The sequence below is a fragment of the Symsagittifera roscoffensis genome, chromosome 1, assembly GCF_963678635.1.
Source record: "Symsagittifera roscoffensis chromosome 1, txSymRosc1.1, whole genome shotgun sequence".
Classification (NCBI taxonomy): Eukaryota; Metazoa; Xenacoelomorpha; order Acoela; family Convolutidae; genus Symsagittifera; species Symsagittifera roscoffensis.
Window position 1 is genome coordinate 69,978,882 of NC_087062.1, and position 22,283 is coordinate 70,001,164.

The 22,283-nt window shown below is 36.1% G+C and overlaps 2 protein-coding genes across 3 annotated transcripts in view; one reads left to right on the top strand and one right to left on the bottom strand.

The window, feature by feature from the left end:
- Positions 1-14,781, top strand: part of LOC134848302 (uncharacterized) — a 386,969-nt gene extending 372,188 nt beyond the window's left edge. Inside the window, exons 1-3 of one of the 2 annotated variants that reach the window (XM_063865698.1) lie at positions 6,505-6,597; positions 13,768-13,953; positions 14,197-14,781. In XM_063865698.1, coding sequence (XP_063721768.1) covers positions 13,781-13,953; positions 14,197-14,635 — 612 coding nt within the window. In that variant the 5' untranslated portion in view covers positions 6,505-6,597; positions 13,768-13,780 and the 3' untranslated portion in view covers positions 14,636-14,781. Of the gene's footprint in view, positions 1-6,504; positions 6,598-13,767; positions 13,954-14,196 lie in introns of those variants that run through there. The other variant, XM_063865706.1, reaches the window with a different exon arrangement.
- Positions 4,569-6,417, bottom strand: LOC134856961 (uncharacterized). Its single transcript, XM_063873271.1, has 3 exons — positions 6,015-6,417; positions 5,544-5,621; positions 4,569-4,967 (listed from the first exon to the last, which is right to left on the bottom strand). The coding sequence occupies exons 1-3, from the start codon at positions 6,154-6,156 to the stop codon at positions 4,750-4,752; spliced, it is 438 nt and encodes a 145-aa protein (XP_063729341.1). The 5' UTR covers positions 6,157-6,417; the 3' UTR covers positions 4,569-4,749.
- Positions 14,782-22,283: the final 7,502 nt, after the last annotated feature.

Consider the following 22,283-nt stretch of genomic DNA (forward strand, 5'->3'; position numbering starts at 1 on the left):
TGTGCCTGTGAGAAAGTTGGATCTGGGTATGGCTGCAAATCGTTCTCTGGGAAAACTCGAATTTTTGAAAGTGTCAGCAGGTCATGATTTCCATGTGCAAAGACTTGATTCAGTAGTCACCTATCAAGTTTGCTCTTGTGCGCAATCTGATCTGTCTCGCTCCGAAAACAATGGTAATTTAACTTTTTTGATAGCTCTTTTGCAAGTTTGAGACTAAATGTTAGGGCCCGAGCTTCTAATTGTCAGGGCGAGAGTTAAAATATACCGTGTGGCAACTCCGATCTATTCCAATTTTCTGTTGGTTATGTTTACCCTTGTGAGCAATGGGTATGGCAATCGGGTACTTGACTGTTTCCCGTAATTGACTTTGTTCACAGAATGGTCAAAATTAGAAAGGTTATTTGACGAATTGCAAAGAGGTTTAATATTGATATGCGCACATAGTTCAAGCTATTAATTATCTTTCGAGAAAATACAATTTTGAGACTGTGTAAGTGCAACTGTTGTTGAGTATTGTGAACAAGTCCAATTTCATCTTTTGGCAAAATTTTGATTGAAAAACCAGTTTCCATTATTGTACTGTACTTGTTTTAACAAATGGTTTTTTCAAATGTTGAACTCGTGGGAACAATTTATACAAGAGATTTACAGGCATGGCATGCTGTTCATCTGAATTTTGTATTTCATTTCAAGTTTGCGAAATAATTTTTGACAGTGTTTTCACAAAAGTCATACTTTTTTTGTTTATATTACGTTTTGTGTGTTAATGTTTTAATCTTTAGGTACCTGATGTATACTAAATCAACTTTATTTTTTAACAAATATGTAATTTATAGTTTATCTATCTATTCATATATTACTAGAAAGCTTTTCATGAGATATATGCTTAAGAAGTCTCTTTCTTGTGTGTTACAATACTGCAACATTGTATTGCTCTAAATGATTTTAAAAAAATTTTGTTAAGGAATGTATAAGGTCGTTTTTCTGTTCCAAAATGCGATTGATCGATATCAGTTTTCCAAGGTTATCTAGGGTTTTAACCAAAGCTTTCCATTTTTATATGGAGGATTTTAACTACAGGTCTGCATTTTTTGTACATAGTTCACCATCTACTATATGTGATCTGTATCTATCTATTCATGCATTACTAAAAAGCTTTTTAATGAGATATATGCTTAAGAAGTCTCATTCTTGTGTGTTACAATACTGCTACATTGTATTGCTCTAAATGATTTTAAAAAATTTTTGTTAAGGAATGTATAAGGTCGTTTTTCTGTTCCAAAATGCGATTGATCGATATCAGTTTTCCAAGGTTATCTAGGGTTTTAACCAAAGGTTTCCATTTTTATATGGAGGGTTTTAACACAGGTCTGCATTTTTTTGTACATAATTCACCATCTACTATATGTGATCTGTATTCTAATCATGGCTGAAGAAGATAACGTCCAGTTTTTATACGAAAATCCAAAACTGATATGACCGTTCTTGTTACAAGTTATTTTTCTCCATTTTAAGATTTGATTATTACTGAGTTCTTGTCTAATATTTTAGACAAAATTAGTGTGAAAGTGAAACATTGTTATTGCATTGTATCGGCGAGAATGCTTTTTTCGTTTTCGACATAAGTAACGAAATAAAATTGAAAATCACTCATACTCTGTACCTAGTCTTGAGATTTCATGAAAATTGCTCCTGAAATTAGAAACGATTACGTTGTTCTGGGTGCCTCGAGTCTCGAGGTTATAGATTCAAGTCTGAGCAGCGATTGAAGCTCCAAAACTTATTAGTTTAGGACATATGGTCTTTTCTAACAAAACTATTTTTTTTGCTACCCATGGTTCAGATAAAGAAACACATTTCAGCAATTTGAAGGTTGAGTTCCGACGTTGCTTCAACCAAGAGAGAATTAACTACTGCAGAAGACTTGGTGCTCATTTTTTAAGAGTTGTTGAGTGCTCATTTTTTAAGCGTTGTTGAACGTAGTTCAGACTCTTATATAGGTAGCGTTTATTGTTTTTTTCTTTTCGTTTTATTGAGGAAGTCTTAAAGTTTGTTCACGCTAAAATTTGATTTTTCGCGGTTTGACTTTTGATTTATTTTCATAAGTTCAGTTCTTTTCCTTTGTTAAAAGGAGTTCTTCTCCTTTGTTAAAAGGAGTTCTTTTCCTTCGTAAAAAGGAAGGAAAACTCTACTGTCGAACAGCAAGTGTAGAGGTCATGCAAAACGTTATCGAGTTATAGTTTCGGAAATAAATTTTGTGAAAATTAATTTTCAATTTTCACAGTAGAATGAAAACTTTACCTTTTGGTCCAGTATTCTCGATTTGGTGCAATTTTTATTAAAACAACTCTCAATCAAAATTTGTTCAAGATGTTTGAAGAGTTTTAAGGCTATTTGTTTTTTCTTGAAATTCGAAAGATTTTTCAAAAAACAATTTAAGTTTGTTTTCTGTTTCTTTTTTCAATCTGCGTAGTAAACCAACTGCGCGGATTGGAAAAAAATTTCACCTATCTTTTGAAAAATCATGGTTTTAAGTTTTCAAGAAAAAACAAATGACCTTAAAGCTGTTTGGTTTTCTAGAACAATTCATGATTGATACTTTTTTGATAAAAATAGCTCAAATTCTGGAAATTTGACTAAACCGCCATACTCAAGGATAAATTGAGATGAGAAACTGGGCTTTTTCAAATAAGGGAATAGCATTTACCGTCTCGCAGCTGTACACATAGTGTAGCGTTTGCTTCAAGCTTCAAAGCACTTGTGTTTGGATCCTGTTACGACAGCTTGCAATTTTTAAAACAATGGTCCTATATTCTTCAGCCATTAAAAAAATATATATGGTGCAGTGCATTTTCTTGTGTTTCAATACTTTTAACCGTATCTGTGGGTGCAAAAAAGTTCTTCTCTGGGGTATAAAGTCGATAAAATAAATAAGTTATCAAAACCATTTAGTTTGAACATAATGAAATAAAAAAGGTTATTGAAATTAAAGGAGCTTTTAAACTAAATACTGTTTTATAGTGTTTTTGGAAACGGAGTTTTTTAAATCAGTCAAAATTTTATAGTTGGTTGGTTGAGATCATAGACACTTTTCCAATTGTCTGTTTGCTATTTTTTCTGCTTTTACTTACTTAAAGCTAATCCGAAATTTGTTAGCTTGTGGGTGAGTTTTTGAATTAGGTTTTTTTGCTGTATTGTTTTCAACATTCTATAAACGTAGTTCAGACTCTTATAAAAGTCGTAATAATTTGTTGTTTTTTTTTTAACAAAGTCTGAAAATTTGTTCAGGCTCAAAGGTATTACTTTTTTACGGTTTCAGTTTTGGTTTCTTTTTAAGCGCAGTTTATTTCCTCTGTTCAAAGGAAGGCAAACTCCACTATCGAACAGCGAAAGTGTACAGGTCACGAAAAACCCGATCGTCCTATAATTTTGAAAGTGTAATTTGATTTTCAGATGTCCCAGAAAAATAGAAATTTTACTTATTGATTCATTTTTCTCAAAGTTATCGAAAACGTGTTTAACTTATATTGTTGAAGCACTTCAAATGGCTTTAAGGCCTTTTGTTTTTTTTTTGAAATGCAAAAGATTTTTCGAAAACTGTTTTTTTTTATTACTTGCGCTCATTAAATCCTTTCCAACTGTCTGTTAGCTCTGTTCACTACATTCTTGAATGTGCTCGACATTATTTAAATTTTCAAAGCGTTTTTCAACTGTTGATTGCTCTTTTGACGAAAGTATTAACAGCTATGAGTATATCAAACTTGTCACCTGGATAAAGTTTCTGTCTTTTGAATTGGATCGATGATAATACTGTTTGCGAAATTCTAGCCTTCGTCACATCGACTGAGGAGTTTACTTTTAACTTTGGTTTTCTCTCTCTGGAGTTTGGCCTTTGATGCTGATTTAATGCTCATATTCTTATTCAAGCCCATTGATGACTGATTTAAATTGATCGTTCTCATTCAAATCCGTTTTTGAAACTATTAAACAGGCTCATCCAAACAATTAGCCTTATAAAAGCGCGATGCTCGCTTTCCGGCATTGAATGTATGAGTGTGTGAAAAAAGGTTTCGTTAGGCAGGGATGGATCTAGAATTTTTTCGAGGTGGGGCGGATTTATAAAATTTTTGATAAAAATTTCGCGTTTTTTCGGCTCGCGCTCCCTCCTCAAAATTAGTATGTATTGGCGCCTTTAGAAAAATTTTAGAGTCGGTCGGCCAAGAATGGATATCTCAAAATAGTACAAAGGGGAGACCCTTTGGGTCGGCAGGTGATTGAATCCCTGAGAGAGAATGGACACCCCCCCCCCCCCCCCCCCCCCTAAATCCGCCCCTGTTGTTAGGCTCTAATTTTATATTGGTTGTGTTTTTTTTCAAGCATTTTCGAGGCTGAGATTTATATTTTCTTGCCTTTTAGTTTTCCTTTTTGCTGTTTTTTTTTGCTCGTGCGTCGACTTTTTTCGTTTTGTGTTAAATATTGAATGCTTTGTTCGGAATTTTTCCTTGTACTTGCGAAACTCATTTTGACTAAAAACTTAAATTTGACTAAAAACTTAAATTTGTCGGCATTGAAGAACAATTATTATATGTAATGATTATTATATGTAATGTTAAATCTTGCCATTCACGTTTAGCATCATCTCTTGAAATCAAGCATAAAATTAGGTTTCAAATCAGTTTTATGTTGGGTTGAGTTGTTTTCGTGTTGGTGCATGTGTGAAAAACGTGTGGTTGCCTGCACTTTCAGGGTTCATTTGTGGAACTGTTGGTGTGCTGTGGCTCTGGCGTGACTGTTGTTGTTGTTGTTTTGCTGTTCGTATTTGGCTATTCGGCCCCATGCCAATACATCTGCGGGTTCAATTCCCAATTTCTCCTTCTTGTTCTCTCGTAAACTCTGCTCGTAGGTCCACATAGCTCCACAAGTAGTCTTCTGCATCGTCCCAAATGGACCCAAGTGGTTGGAGCAATCTGAACAAATACATAAAATGGTTAGATAATTTATAGGCAGTTGGTTAGAATAGCCACGTCATTTCAAGTTTGCTGCGTCATGGAGAGAAATGGACGTCATGGAGAGAAAATTAAAATTTTGGAAGATTTTCAGCTCTTAAAATTTAAAAGCGAAGCAATTACTTTTTCGCTGTTCACTCAATATAGACTTGTTTTGCAGGGGATTCATTTACAGTCCCGATTAGGCAGATCTACATGAAATTTTTTCCTCCAATTTCTAAGACGTCGAAGAGAATATTTAAGGATGCCATAGATAATAACTGAAGTTTGTCCCTGAAAATGGCGTAGGAAAGTATTGCCGGAAGCCTGTGCCAACTCTGATTTGCAATAGCTACTGCGCGAAACATCAGTCCTCAAAGTTATCCTATGCTGTCATCAAATTCGTCAAAAATTTCAAAGCATCCAAATAAAGTTTAGGTTAGTAAAGATTAGTAAAGATCATTTATCCACGAGGGATAGGACCAACATACGAGCTGTACAGCTCATCACGGCGAACCGCTGTTGTGCCCCTGCTTAGGTTGAAAGATGAAAACTTGCCTCGAGGTGGGAGATCTTCTTGGTTTGGTGCCGCAGAAGATGGAATCAGGCTTTCACTCTCGTGCCAAATCATTGGATCTAAAATAATAACAAAAAGAAAATTTAATAATTTTTTATAGCGTCGAAACGTTTTTTGAAACATTTTTCAAGTCAGCTATGTTGAGTTTCGTTCTCTCAATCTGAGTGTCATTTGTTGCGAAAGGTTAAGACAAAACTTTTATTTGCTTTCTATTTACTTCAACAAATTGCGGCGTAGTGGCTGGTTACAGTGCGCCAATGTAGAGGGCGGTCATCTAAAACACGCTTTTTTGTCTGAACTTTCTGTTAAAGGCATGTTCCTCAAAAAAAGGTCTGCAACATGGATGTTTTCCAGAGCTCGACAGAGTTTCGAACATCAAGATGGCGCATCGAACATCAAGAGATTAGATCTTATTTCAACAAAATAAGTTTTTCTTCGAAAGCAATACTAACTAGTCTTGGCTTGCACTCCTCTTTCCTGGGCCTGTTTGCGACAACACACCAGCCACGGACCCCAACTGATGCGTCTCTCTCTGTCCACGCGACACTTGTCACACTTGTACGTGAAAAGATCCCGTGTGATGGAAGTGTTCATGTTCCCCCTTTCATTCACACCAGTCGAACAGTTTTCAACCGTTTTCAATAAAATGTCAGCAGAAAGTTAACAAAAGTATATGAAGTAGTTAAATCTTTGAAGTTAATGGTGTATACTCTTTTCAACAGTTTTCACCTTATTTATTAGAATGGACAATGGACACACAAAAAATAAAAGGCTCAAGCTCTCTTTGTATAGTATTTGAGTCGTGGGAAAATGAGGCTGCAGATGCACAGTTGCTAGCAACAATGATCAACAAAAGCTTTCGAGTATCTGGACCTTTTTATACCAGCTATAAAAACATTGTTATGTGGCCATAAATCATGATAAATGACAAAATATTGTTCACTAAATTTAGCTGCCTCGCATGGAATACCAATAACAAATGTTGTTCAAAATTAAGTTAATGGCAGTAATGGTTATTTTAATACCAGTAATGCGGTAAGCATGTTAATTTTCATTTTTTTTTTGCAAATTGATATTTTTTGGGAAATATTAGACAGTTATTAAACATTACAGCGCATCTTATCGCCAAAAAATATCGCCAAAGTCTCAAAAAATTAAAAATGAGACAAAATCTTCCTTGCTGTGCTGACCTAGACCGCAAGTAATTTTTCTTATGTGAAACCAGGGTTAAAACCATGATTTTTTCAAGAAATTGTCACGAACTTTTAGGTGGGTGAACTTAGCTCTGGGGAACCACATATTTTTTCCTATATGCATAATTAACAAAATACTAAGTTCACTAGAGGTGGTAATTAATTTTTCTAAAAATACAGTGGGGTTTTGTCAGGGTACAGTCAGGGGTTGCAGGTCTTGCCTCCAACTATGACTGCTCAAATTTTTTTAGCTTCCGAGATTTGTCGTTTTTTAAAAATTTTTAACAAAGATCTCATATTAATTAGGTTTGAAAAAAATCGAAATTTGAAACTCTAAATCCTATATTTGGATGATGTCAGAGTACTAACAGAAGGTGTCTAGCCTCCGGAAGAAACTACTCTACGCCTTTATACTCCGAGTTAAAAACTAAAATTTTTCAAACATCAAAAAAGTTTCTCAAAATTTGAAAGTGTCGACCTTGTGGTGCTGCGATTTGAGGGTACTACCAGCAGTTGCAGATATGGCCTGTATTCGATGATTGTTTAAACCTCTTCAGTTTTTGAGTTGTAATATTTTTTATTTAGAAAGAAATTATAAAAAGCTCAGATTTACTTTTTCCTCTCTCATTTTGAAATTTCTGCCCCATTGGTGGTGTGATGTGAAGTTACTCCTCACAGAGGTTGTAGATGTGGCCTCTAAATTTCATACTTTTATCCTTTCTGTGGCCAAAGATCCAATCAGCTGTCTATCTGTCCAACAAGCCATCCCTCCTCTTAGCGATCCTCCCAACTAGCAATCCTTTAATCAAACCATAAACCCCTCGATCAAGCCATTTATTCATCAAGCGATCCAACCAGCCATCAAGTCAGTTATTTATTAATTGGATCATCCCTCTAGCCTTCCATTCATCACGCCATCCATTTATCTAGCGATCGATCCAACCAGCCATCCATCCATCAAGCCACTCATTCGTCAAGCGATCTATCCAACTAGCCATCAATCTATACAAACTGGCATCCAACCAGCCATCAAGCCAATCATTCAGCAAACCCATCCAGCCGTGCAACTAGAATTCAACCGTCCAGCCGTTCATCAAGCTATTATTTTACTAAGCAGTCCATTGATCTAGTCATCCATCTATCTAGACATCCAACCAGCTATCTATTCAATCATATATCCATCCGTTCAACCAATCAGCCATCCATCCATCCTTTTAACCATCCATTCAGCCAGCCATCGATTCATACAAAATCCATCCTTTCATCTAGCAATCCATCCAACCAGCCATTCATCGAACCAGTCATTCATCCAACCAGATATCCCTCTATTCATCTAGCCAACTATCTATCTAGCCAGTCTTTATCCTGCCATCTAACCAACCAGTAATCTATGGAACCAGCCATACATTTATCAAAGCAGCCATCCGTCAGTTCAGTCACCACTCAAAAAATCCATCACTTCAGCCAGTCCTCCATTCAACCAGCCATCTAGCCATTAATTCGTTCATCGGTCCTACCATCCATGCATTCATCAACCCCTCCGCATGTCTTGCCCTCACTACTCACATGCATCCACCCAATGAGCCCTTTTTCCATCCCTTGAGCCACCGTACATCTAGCCATTGATTTGGCATCCGTCCATCCAACCAGCAATCCATTAATCTAGCTTTCCATCGATTCAGCCATCCATCCATCCTGCCTTCCATGCATCCAGTCAACTTGTCTTACATATATCAATATAGACATATAGACCTCTATCAATCCTTTCATGCATCCAACGATCCACCAATCTCAACCACCCATCAATTATCTGACGGTCCGTCCACTTCTTCAGCCAGTCCTCCATCCATTCGTTCGTAATTCATCTAGCCATCCATCCATCGACATATCCATTCGTCCCGCATCCACCCATGAAGACATTCTAGTACCCCATCAGGCATCCATGCAGCCGTCTGTGGTCGATGTAGCTATCAATCTAACTAGCCATCTCCTTCAAACAACCCATCCATCCATCTAACAAAACATCCAACCAACAAGCCATCCATCCCACAAGCAATCCATACACCTGACCGTCCACCCATTGAGTCATCTCTCGATCCCGCTATTCTGTTAGCTAACCATTTATTCATCTAGCTATACATCCATCAAGCCACTCATTCGTCAAGCGATCTATCCAACTAGCCATCAATCTATACAAACTGGCATCCAACCAGCCATCAAGCCAATCATTCAGCAAACCCATCCAGCCGTGCAACTAGAATTCAACCGCCCAGCCGTTCATCAAGCTATTATTTTACTAAGCAGTCCATTGATCTAGCCATCCAGTCATCCATCTATCTAGACATCCAACCAGCTATCTATTCAATATATTCATCCGTTTAACCAATCAGCCATCCATCCATCCTTTAAACCATCCATCCATTCAGCCATCGATTCATACAAAATCCATCCTTTCATCTAGCAATCCATCCAACCAGCCATTCATCGAACCAGTCATTCATCCAACCAGATATCCCTCTATTCATCTAGCCAGCTATCTATCTAGCCAGTCTTTATCCTGCCATCTAACCAACCAGTATTCTATGGAACCAGCCATACATTTATCAAAGCAGCCATCCGTCAGTTCAGTCACCACTTAAAAAATCCATCACTCCAGCCAGTCATCCATTCAACCAGCCATCTAGCCATTAATTCGTTCATCGGTCCTACCATCCATGCATTCATCAACCCTTCCGCATGTCTTGCCCTCACTACTCACATGCATCCACCCAATGAGCCCTTTTTCCATCCCTTGAGCCACCGTACATCTAGCCATTGATTTGGCATCCGTCCATCCAACCAGCAATCCATTAATCTAGCTTTCCATCGCTTCAGCCATCCATCCATCCTGCCTTCCATGCATCCAGTCAACTTGTCTTACATATATCAATATAGACATATAGACCTCTATCAATCCTTTCATGCATCCAACGATCCACCAATCTCAACCACCCATCATTTTTCTGACGGTCCGTCCACTTCTTCAGCCAGTCCTCCATCCATTCGTTCGTAATTCATCTAGCCATCCATCCATCGACATATCCATTCGTCCCGCATCCACCCATGAAGACATTCTAGTACCCCATCAGGCATCCATGCAGCCGTCTGTGGTCGATGTAGCTATCAATCTAACTAGCCATCTCCTTCAAACAACCCATCCATCCATCTAACAAAACATCCAACCAACAAGCCATCCATCCCACAAGCAATCCATACACCTGACCGTCCACCCATTGAGTCATCTCTCGATCCCGCTATTCTGTTAGCTAACCATTTATTCATCTAGCTATACATCCATCAAGCCACTCATTCGTCAAGCGATCTATCCAACTAGCCATCAATCTATACAAACTGGCATCCAACCAGCCATCAAGCCAATCATTCAGCAAACCCATCCAGCCGTGCAACTAGAATTCAACCGCCCAGCCGTTCATCAAGCTATTATTTTACTAAGCAGTCCATTGATCTAGCCATCCAGTCATCCATCTATCTAGACATCCAACCAGCTATCTATTCTATATATTCATCCGTTTAACCAATCAGCCATCCATCCATCCTTTAAACCATCCATCCATTCAGCCATCGATTCATACAAAATCCATCCTTTCATCTAGCAATCCATCCAACCAGCCATTCATCGAACCAGTCATTCATCCAACCAGATATCCCTCTATTCATCTAGCCAGCTATCTATCTAGCCAGTCTTTATCCTGCCATCTAACCAACCAGTATTCTATGGAACCAGCCATACATTTATCAAAGCAGCCATCCGTCAGTTCAGTCACCACTTAAAAAATCCATCACTCCAGCCAGTCATCCATTCAACCAGCCATCTAGCCATTAATTCGTTCATCGGTCCTACCATCCATGCATTCATCAACCCTTCCGCATGTCTTGCCCTCACTACTCACATGCATCCACCCAATGAGCCCTTTTTCCATCCCTTGAGCCACCGTACATCTAGCCATTGATTTGGCATCCGTCCATCCAACCAGCAATCCATTAATCTAGCTTTCCATCGCTTCAGCCATCCATCCATCCTGCCTTCCATGCATCCAGTCAACTTGTCTTACATATATCAATATAGACATATAGACCTCTATCAATCCTTTCATGCATCCAACGATCCACCAATCTCAACCACCCATCAATTATCTGACGGTCCGTCCACTTCTTCAGCCAGTCCTCCATCCATTCGTTCGTAATTCATCTAGCCATCCATCCATCGACATATCCATTCGTCCCGCATCCACCCATGAAGACATTCTAGTACCCCATCAGGCATCCATGCAGCCGTCTGTGGTCGATGTAGCTATCAATCTAACTAGCCATCTCCTTCAAACAACCCATCCATCCATCTAACAAAACATCCAACCAACAAGCCATCCATCCCACAAGCAATCCATACACCTGACCGTCCACCCATTGAGTCATCTCTCGATCCCGCTATTCTGTTAGCTAACCATTTATTCATCTAGCTATACATCCAATCAGCCATTCATCTAGCCAGCCGTCCATCTTGCGATCCAACCAGCCATTCATTGATTGAACCATCCATCCAGGCATCTATCCATCATCATTAGAACCATCGAACCAGCCATTCATTCATCTATGAAAGTAGCTATTCATCAGTTCAGCTATCATCTAGACCGCCATCCATGAGTCCATCTAGCTATCCATCTTGCTTTCAATCCATCTTTTCAATGATGCAGCCAATGATTCGAATGTTCATTGATTGATCCAGCCATGCTTTTAACCAGCTAAACATCCATCCTTTCAACCTATTTTTCTGTTAGAGATAAGCGTTGCCATTTTTCAGGAGCAGCTTAAGTTGCAGAGGGCCATCTAGTATTATTTAGGAGTTTGAAACTGTTTATTTTTCAGCTGTCCATCCATTCACCTAGCTATAACTAGCAAACATCATCCATTCAGCCATCCACACAGCAAGCCATCCATCCCACAAGCCGTCAATGCACCTGGCCATCCATCCTTTCAGTCATCTCTCAATCACGCCATCCACCAGCATAACCATCCATTCAGCTATCGATTCATTCATGTAGCTATACCTAAAGTTCGTACGTGCGTTAGGACACCTAAAAAGTATGTGTCCTTGGGAAATTTCCACTTTTACTCATTTCAGAGAAAATACTAAGGTTTTGTGTGAAGCCCATTTTCTGAATTGCTGATTTAACTCATTTCATCATGAATCAGTACTTCCAACAAAAATCAAACAGTTATCTCTAGATTAGAATGAGTTCGTAGTACTATACTTAAAAATTGTTTTGTTGATTGAAAATTTACCAAATCCGATTTTGAATAATTTTTTTTTGGTTAAATGGCTTCGGTTTAATTGGTATTGGCTTAGTAAATTCATGTTGCGTACTTCAACGGGCGATTTTCTCTAAAAGGCGTTGCCTGTTTCATTAATAACGGGTCGTCAAAACTTCTGATTTGAAAAATTTTATGGCTTGAATTTTTTATGACTACAGTTTTGTTGGCGTAGCGATGTTCGACCTCAGACTTAAGCTTATTTGCCGCTCGGTCATGGATTCTTATTTCTTGCTAAGGCTCCTTATGAGCCGCATCCAAGACAAAAGGTATGAAGACTTTGTAGGAGTAGTTTTTTAAATAGTTTTTTTTAACTTTAGTTTTTCGAAAAAGTGACTTCCTGTAATGCTATGTTTTGATTGTATCGCAAATGTTGCGAAGCTCCGCTTCGGCTCTGTGTGAATTATGCTCTATGGGCTGTAGCTGTTGCTAAAACTACTGAGTTCACGATTTGATTTTTTGAGTCCAGATACAATTAGTACAAGTATACCCGGTTGTTGTGCAAGTAGCCCAAATTGTTCCGACTATATTCTTTTTTTAAAAATACAGTTTTTTGTTTTGTTTTCAAAGTAGTGTCGTTTTTTGTGCGTGGTCTGATAAGAGGATCTGACGAAAGCCAAGAACTGAGGCGTATTCGACAATCTTAGTAAAACAGGAAAATTGGGCTTTGATTTAGTCGAAAAATGACAAGGAAAGTTTATTCCATATTCATTGTTGAAGTTTTTTGGCAGATGTTTTTTTTTGAATAGTTTAAATTTTTATTCCCAAAACAGCTCTAGTTAAATTTAAAATTTAAAAAATTTAGTTAAATTTAAAAAGCTTAAGTTAAATTTAAAATTGATGGCCGATCCTTCGATAAAAAGTCTGCTGGCTTGCTTTACTCGCTTGAAATTGAAAAACTTGACCAAATTATTAAACCAGTTTTTCTCGACACTGGAACTACTTTTTCGAATAGTTTTAAGGTCATTCAAATTCAAATCAGGCCAGAAAGGGTATCAATTTTATATCATTATTAACATTCCGATTATTATTTGTGGTAAATTCTCTTGGTTGAAAAACAAAGTAAGACTGCTCGCTTATCTTATTAGCATGAAACTATGTCAAAAATCAAAAATTCCGAACTAGTTTTTCTGAACACTGGGAATTTTTTTTTGAACATTTTTTACATGTTGTTTGAATCACGGCTAGAAGAGATTTAATATGATATATCACTCGGCCCATTCCGATCATTTTTTGTGGTACCTGATTTTGCGTGAAAACAAAAAAAAATTCGATGGTTGGAACAATATTTCGGATGTGATTGTTTGAATCAATCTCCAAGATAGTCCAAATTTCCCAAAATCTTAACAAAAGCACCAATCGTTTGAATTAATTCAATTGAAGTTTATATTTACAGATCATGCTACCCTGAGCAACCAACAGTTTCTTATGTTTTCATCTCTTTGACGCGATTTAATTGTTGATTCATTGTTTTAGATTAGGCCACCTGTAATTTCAAGTAAAAAAAACCTGATGAAGTCACGATTTGATTTCTCTTTGCTGCTATCGAATCTGACTGATTGAATTACATTATCTTCCATGTGACTTTTTGAGTTAACCTCTAAAGATCCAACAAAAGCATCCATAGCTTGAATTGTTGTTTCAGATAAGTTCGATTGATGCCTGGAACGGTGGCCACCAAAGGGGGCATCGCGGAGGCTAACGAACACTTGCGACAACTATACGCTAGAATAGACGAGCTAGAAACTCAGTTGCAGGCGCAGATTATATACAGAGAACAATTGACCAACTTGCAGAACGACAATTTTGAAATGAAGGAAATGGTCCACAGGTACGAACAAAAATTTTCAAAACCTGTTCATTTGGAGCTTGACTATATTTGCATGAAATAAAAAAGTAATTTAAATAGGTTTCTAGCTTTTAAAAGAAAGATGAGAAGCATCACTCGTCAGGGTTAACCACCTTTGTTTTCTCAATGAACTTATGATAGTTGATACTGATTTATAAGTACACGAAAACTAATTTGTTATGTTTAATTTCAAAAGTGTTGGTTGATTTTTAAATTTGTGACTAGGTTACAAATCAATAATCAAGAGTTAGTGAACTATGCCAGAGAACGAACCAATGATATTGCGAGGCTGCAGAGCGAGAACAAGCAATTGGTCGAAATAGTTTCCGATTTAGCCAATCAGAGAAGCGCAGTAGATGAGTGGATCTCGCTAACGAACAGAGCTACACATACTGTCAACCAACTGATAAGTTCCAAGAATTCAAAGTTTAAAACGGTTAAACAATCAAATTATGTTAATAATCATGTAAGTGCGAACGAATTAAACGGAAGCGTTGTGGGATCAGCAAAGTCAACAAGTCCAAGGACTAACGGAGTGACTGAGACAAACAGTAAAAAATCACTCAGACAAAACTCACGCTCTGAATCACGCACTGAGGTTCAGGCAAACAACTCATCTGTTATACATGTTGAGATGCATGAAAATGAAAATGGATGTAATTGAAAACTTTTGCTGTTTCTAAATCTTAATTCCCACATATCGTTTTTTGGCGTAGAAAGCTATTTTTGGGTCGATTTAAAAGCTGATATAAGTATATTGGTAGCCTAAAAAGGAAATTGGAGACATCACGAAAGGTATTCTTGAGCCGATCTCTGATCTTAATTTATCTATTAAATTTTTTGTTATATTTCTTCTTTTAATTTGCTTTTGCAAGATATCAAATTTAAATTCTTTTTCTCTTTGTTTTTAAACAGAAATAAGTAAAGACACTGTTGAATGATGGAAAATACAATAAATAAATATAAATCATTGAATGACTTCCTAAACACCTTGTTTTTCCAGCGAATGCCAGTTTCTTTTTTCAGAGTCATGCACTTATTGAATACTCTTATGAAGGTCTTAGTGATTTTTTTGTTCATGCTCAAGTTTGGTTTTTTAGCGGTTTGACTTGTGGTTTCTTTTTAACTTAATTAAATTTCCCTTGTTCAAAGGAAAGCAAACTCCACCTATCGAACAGCAAAAAAGTGTTAACAGGTCGCGAAAAACATGAACAATTTCTAGTTTCGGAAGTGAATTTTAATTTAATGATTTCCCAGCGCAATAAAAATTTTACCGACTAATCCAGTCTTTTTAAACTGGGCTTATGCTATTGAATAAAAGTGTTCTCATTTTTGTAACCAAGTGCAAAAAGCCTTAAGGCCATCTTTTTTTCTTTGACTGTTTTGAAACAACGTCAAATTCATAAGACTATCAGTTTTTTTCGGTTTCCTTTGCCTTCATTGACTCTTTTCCATTTTTCTGTTTGCTAAGTTTACTTTTATTACGCTTGCCATTAACAAGCGTTTTCAAACTGCAATATAGACTTTTTTCTGGTTAACAACTAGTTTAACAAAATCAGTTGAATCACTTGCTGACTTCTTTTCACTTCTCTTATTCTCTTGTCTTAACATATTCCAGGTTGCCTTTGTACCCTAAGGTCTGGAGTTAGAGTCGTCGCTGGGCCTTGTTTTTTGAGTATCAAGGAAATTGAAAAAAAAATCCGAGAAAAATCAATTGTTGGTTTTTTGTTTATTCTTTCTAGTTTTGTCGGCTAAAATGCAACAACGGATTTTGCTTGAGCTGTAGACAATTTTTATTGTAGTTTGTTCATTCAAGTGCAAGTGTTGTTCATTCTAGTTTCAGGGGAGACTTGAAATATTTTAATAAAACCAAAAAATAATTTTCTTTTCGGTTCCAGTGGTTTCAGCTCAAAAATTATTGGCTTAGTTGCCACATCGTTGATTTTTCTTGTGCTGTAAACAACTTTTATTGTGTTGTCCATTGTTTTTTAAGGTGGGACTTTAAACTTTTTTTATAAAATAATTTTTTTTGCGGCTCAATTTAAGTCTGCTCTAAGGTTGTCTGTCTGCTTGATTTTTTTTCGGCTTTTTATGTTTTTTTTCTCTGTGTGTGTGTGTGTTGTATTGCAAGTGCTGCGAAGCTCCTCTCCGACTCTGTGTAAAATATCAACCGTACAGTTTACCCCTAACTGATAGATCTACTGAAGTTGGCTAATCGAATTAGAGAAGAACCGAATGATGGAAAAATTTCAACCTGTCGGAATCATCGAAAACATTTATGATGGAGGGCGTGCAACAGCGCTGAAGTTTAAATCGCATGAAGCAAAACGTTTTGCGAATATTTAAGCTTTTCAACTGGCAATTTTTTTTCATTGTATAGAGCTAAAGTTGGGAGAGCACTTTGTTAATAGCTGTAGCAATTTAACACTAGCAAATATTTAGGACGCCTGAGTAGTTTTTTTTGTTTTGATTGATGTCAGAAGCAATTACTGAAATTTTCTCGATTTTTCCTGCAAGCAACTTAATTTTCCATAGCATTATCTTTTCTAGTCTTTTTCCTAGCTTGTTTTGAAAGAAAATTCCGGCAATCTTGAACGCTGTCAATTTTCGGTATTATTGTTTTTCGGTTTGAAATAAGCAAAAACTATACAGTATTTTTAAAGCATTTACTGGGATTATGTTTTTTATGTATAACAAACATTTTGTTTTTTTTTATATAACAACCATGTAAGTTTTTATAAAAGAATGTATATCAACGAGATTGGCGAAAACAATTTTCGAGATATATTTTTCACTCGTAATCATCCAGACAGTTTTATTCAAGCAAAAGGTTTTTGGATAACGAACTTATTTTTCAGATTTAAAATTGCAACATCCAACAATAAAAAGAATATAACTGAAACGCTACAGCATTGTATAATTAAAAGTTCACTTCTATCAATATTATTAATTTTTACAACTTGCGATAACTCAAAAACTGATTTTTTGGGCGGAACGGAACGTCTTATTTCATGCACAAAGAATATCGGAGATACTAGGATAGCCTTTTTCTAACTGTAAACAGGGGTAGCGCTTAGATTTCCGATCAGAGTTTTAAAAGTTGCAAAAACGTGAACCGGGCAAATTTACATGAAATAATTAAAACAAAAATTATAATTTTTGTTGCAAAACGGCGTTGTTGAAAACGAGTTTCGATTTATAATTGTTGTTTTTTAAGCCCCGAGAGAGCGCGTTCGGACTGCTCAAACTGAGTCTCAGAAACGCCACAACTCGGTCGAAGCCACGGGTTAAACTATTGTTGTTGTGGGAACAGCTATAAAAATGTAGAATGGTATGGGGAGGGAAATGGACAGTGAACGAAGTTTGGTGCCACATTTGGGTCAATGCGGTTGAGGCGGATATTGAGGATTAGTTTCTCCTAGCACCACGGGGAAGGGCCTCCTTTCAGAGGAGGCGATACCTGGTGGCCTTGCAGAGGAGGCGATATCTGGTCTACAGGGGAGGGATTTTCACGGATGATGTTACTGCGATGTGGCCTGTCTGAATTTATTTTAGTTGCAGTTGTTTTTGAAAAAATTTAAAACTAATAAAATAAAAAGTTCTTAGTTCATTCAAATTGGTGGTGGTAGACATTGAAAAGTTGAAATTCTGAATGAAAATGTTCTATAGCGCTCGGTTTTGTGCGCCCTTTTTTACGCGGAAAGCATCATTATGTAATGTTTGTTGCTTTGTTGGTAGCATGAGACCAGTGCAATCTTAAATCAGTATCGCTGAAGCAATGTAGGTATCCAGTAAAGTTGGCTTGGACTGGTCCCGAAAATTTCAAGGCAGAGCTATAAATCTCTATAGATCTCTATATTGCGAGGATGTTCGCTCGCAAAACTCGCCAAAATTTACGGATGGGTCGTAATAGGGAAGAGTTTTCAAGAGGAAAGCATGAGTTTCCATGTTCATGTTTGGGTCATTAGTATAAATTTTGGTGACATCAAAAAGACAATCTTTTAAAGGAGAAGAAAAGAGACATTGAGGTTAAAAAACGGTGCAACTTGGTTAGAAAATTGAATAAAATGAAGAGTTCGAGTTTATACTTGGAACCTGATCTAAACTACATTTTATGATTGGATAAATTAGATATTTTACCACTGTAAAGTATTTAATATTAACCAATCATGATCCATCTAACTAACAACCCACTTATTTGTAAGTGCTGAAATTACTTGTAATTTCAGCACCAGAGAGATTTGAATTTAACTTAGAAATTAGTTGACTCTCCAAGAGAACTTCAGCAGCCGCAATAAACCAGTATACCCTAGATCTATTGAGCCTAGCAGAGACTAGTTAAACAACCTGAGACTAGATAGTATAAGAGTAAGATTAGGATCGGTATTAGACTAAGAAGTTGCACGAATCTATCCGGCCGAAAATAAGATAGCGTGACGAGCAGACGGTGTACCCTATCCGAAATTACTCTATGAGTTAACCACCTCGGTCATAACTCATCTGGTGCGACCATAAGTCTCGAACAAGACCTTAATAGCTTAGAATTAACCAAAAATAGATTAGAATTTAGACAAAACATTTTTAAAATGTTATACGACGATAATTTAATCGAAATGTCTCTACGACTCAATAGATCAGAGCCAATATTCCGAACGATAATAGAACTACCCGGAATTGGAAGAAGACCTCGAACCAGAGACGACATACGACAAAGTAGAAACTTACCAAATAGTTATATGATAGTACGGCAAAAGCCAACACAAACTTTTATATTTAGAATCTTATTAGCAATGAATTTAGATTTTCATTTGCAAACTTAAATCTTGAAGCCAATCTTCATGCTCATTACAGGCGCTAAACAAAATATTAATATACAATAACGATTGATAAAAATATCTCAGATCGTTTTCCTAAAATTCTGCAGTATTATATAAAACATGTTTGGAAAATATTTTTTGAAAATCAAAATAAAAATTAGTAGCATGACAATAAACTGTTAGTAATCATAAAATCATCAGTTGTCTCAGCTTCATCACCTAAAACATAACAGCAATCATAAGCTCACTAATATCATTAAAACACTAAATCTTTTCTTAAACAAATTTAAATCATTTTAAACTTAAATTCACTTAATTTTAAAATCAGATCATCAAGGCTTATCCTTGGATCTTAATTCATTTTCTATTTAATTAAATTTAAACTTGATCATCAAGGCCTATCCTTGGATCAAAAAGAACAATTTTGTTCTCCCCTACCCACTTAGCTAGTGTCTAACGACCTCAAACGTCGATTCACTATCCAACCCTTTCAAAAAAAACCCAAGACTAATAGAAATTTTTGAACAAAACTTATCATTCAAATTAGGATAAACAGTGAAGAACTTCGGTTATTCATCCTTCACTTGAACCCTCCTCTTACCAGACCCAGGATAAATCTTAGACTTAGTAAGTTTAAAATAGTATCTAACGAACTACTCGCGTTCTAATTATACCTGAACCTTGTGATCGATTTACTATTCTCCAACCCTTGAACACAATCACTACCCTTAAGTAAGATTAAGTAAGTTAACACCTTAGCTTATACTAGCCACGAGAAAGTAAAAAATCATTCTTCGGAATTGATATACTTTTCTCTCCAACCCTGAACACATAGACCCAGGTTAAGCTAACCAAAAAATCGTAAGGACTAACAATTTAAGAAAATAGAAATCATCTAACAACTTTTTGCATCCATCATCCTAAACCTTAGGTCATTTAAAAATCTAGGAAACAAACAAACAATCGTTTTGCACAAATGTGAAATAGAAAACAAAAAATACGACCTTGTAACCACACCTCACACACAAACAGTTGGATATATTAGAACAAAACGACAAACACTAAAAAGAAAAATAATAACTAAACAAAGACAAATAACACGAAAAAGATTTTCCAAAAATAGAAACGCATTTTCAGAATCAGAAGCCAGCAATTTAGACGAACTCTATAAATTAAAAGAATCTATAGATAAAAATTGCCCCATTCACGATCAATTATATTTTTCCGACTCAGAAACAACTTCAAATTCATCAAAAAGAGGAAAAAGAAGAATAAAAAAGCAATATAAACACAAACCAGTACATTTATATAATTGGAATCAACCAATTAGACACATCGATAATTACCTATTAACAGTCATTAAACGAAAAAATGAGCCAAACACACACTCCAAGTGAAGATAGTCCAGATGATGACGATATCTTCCCCTTCCTCGTAGATGCAACCAATGATAGAGGACAGCATATATTTTGCAAAAATTTACTCCTAAATTTATTTGAACCCGGAATCAGCCCATGTAAAGCAGAGTTCCCAGATGTAAAGATCAAAAGACAAATTATTGATAACTATCTGAAAGATATATGTAATTTGACACAACAATACGGAATCTACACCATAGAATTCAGCTCACCAAACCCGAATCACCGCAAATATGTAATTCAAACAGACGACCTTGATTTAGAATTTTCAAAAGTATTCTCAGAATACATAAAAAGCATACAATATCATAACTCACAAAGAGCAAACTCCATATTCACTAATGAAGTTTTTGCCATAATATATAGTTATATCTCAATATTAGAGAACGAAATTCCAATCCCAAGTGTCTCACCGACAGAGACATCCAAACATATAAAGGTACGACATGAAATCACACTATTTTCAACTTTTCTACATATAATTAAAGAAAATTTCACCAAAGATGATGTTTCACAACATACAAAACATGACTTACAAAAAATTTTGGCATGGTTTATAATAGATTATTTCACACATAATATAGATTTAATTTCACAAGCAAGAAAAAATTTCAGACCTCAAAATTCAAACGATGATACCGCCATCACAGAACAGTCAGACTACGTTTGGGACCCCGAATGGTCTCATTATGCATTTATAAATATCCCACAATCAATTGCAAGTCAAGCAATAAGTACAATATCTTATACCAGAGATTATGTAAGAGTAGTACCATTAACCATTGATGCAACACCATTAAACTACAATACATTTCTACCGGATACGCGAAATAACAGCTTAAACTCGACCGTCATACACAATGAAAACCTTAATGGAACTAGAAATCTCACTCAGCAAGATATTCAGACACCATCACACTTCATAAATGAAGAAATTGTACAAACAACAACAACTACACAACAAAGTATTTCACCAATACGTCCAAATTTAACAACACCAAGAAATACAAACACTTCACTAGCACAGGTAACCTTACAAACAACCGTTAAACCTTCCGTTGCTCCAAAATATTCACAAATGGATTATCAAACATATAGACCCATGACAATACCTTCAAAAACACGCAAAACGTTCACAAGAAACACTTTTGCAGAACACAATTATAATTACGCACATTCATCAAAAACAAACTATCCCCCACGAAAAAATAATAATAATCAGATAAGATCTCGATATTGGGATAACCCAATGGCAACAACCAACTCAGTAAATTTTCAAACTAATTCACATCCTCCACAGGATCGTAGTGAAAATTACCCATTCTTTCAACAGAATAAAAATAAAAAGCAAGCACCTCATCAAACGGATTATTTATCCTCTGATGATGATTATCTACAACCAGATATATTTGCACCATACACTCAAGAATATCGTGGACAAGGAGTGCAGAAACCGTATACATATCATAGAATTTTTTCTCCACACCCAACAGATACACAAAATCAACAACCAATACAAATGCAAAACCCAATTAATACACAATCTTTTCAACCAATTCAGCCACAAAACCCAATGATTACACACTCGTATCAACCAACACAAATGCAAAATGAAATACCACTTCCATATTACCTTCAACAACACGAAATAACAAAAAATCAACTTTCAAATTTTTCACAAATGCCAAATGCCGCAGAATCATTACAAATGACAATGAATCCATACCTTATGGGTGGATCATCAATAACATCAAACAAACCATTAATGGTATTCACAGGAACATACCCTGAATATTCTGTAGAAGATTATTTAAATGCAGTAACAGCAAAATTAATTTTAAATATAGGACCTGAACCAATTAATACGCCACTACATCAAAATTGGATACATCGACGCACAGCGTTGATACAAACAACCCTAGACGGCGCAGCCCAAAAATGGTTTTCAGTATTGCCTATAGAAATAAAATCAAATTGGAAAAGATTTACACAAGAATTTTCAAAAATGTTTGACTCCGAAAGAAACAAACAACAACAGAGTTTTATGTAATGAAATTCGCAGATTACCAAATGAAAC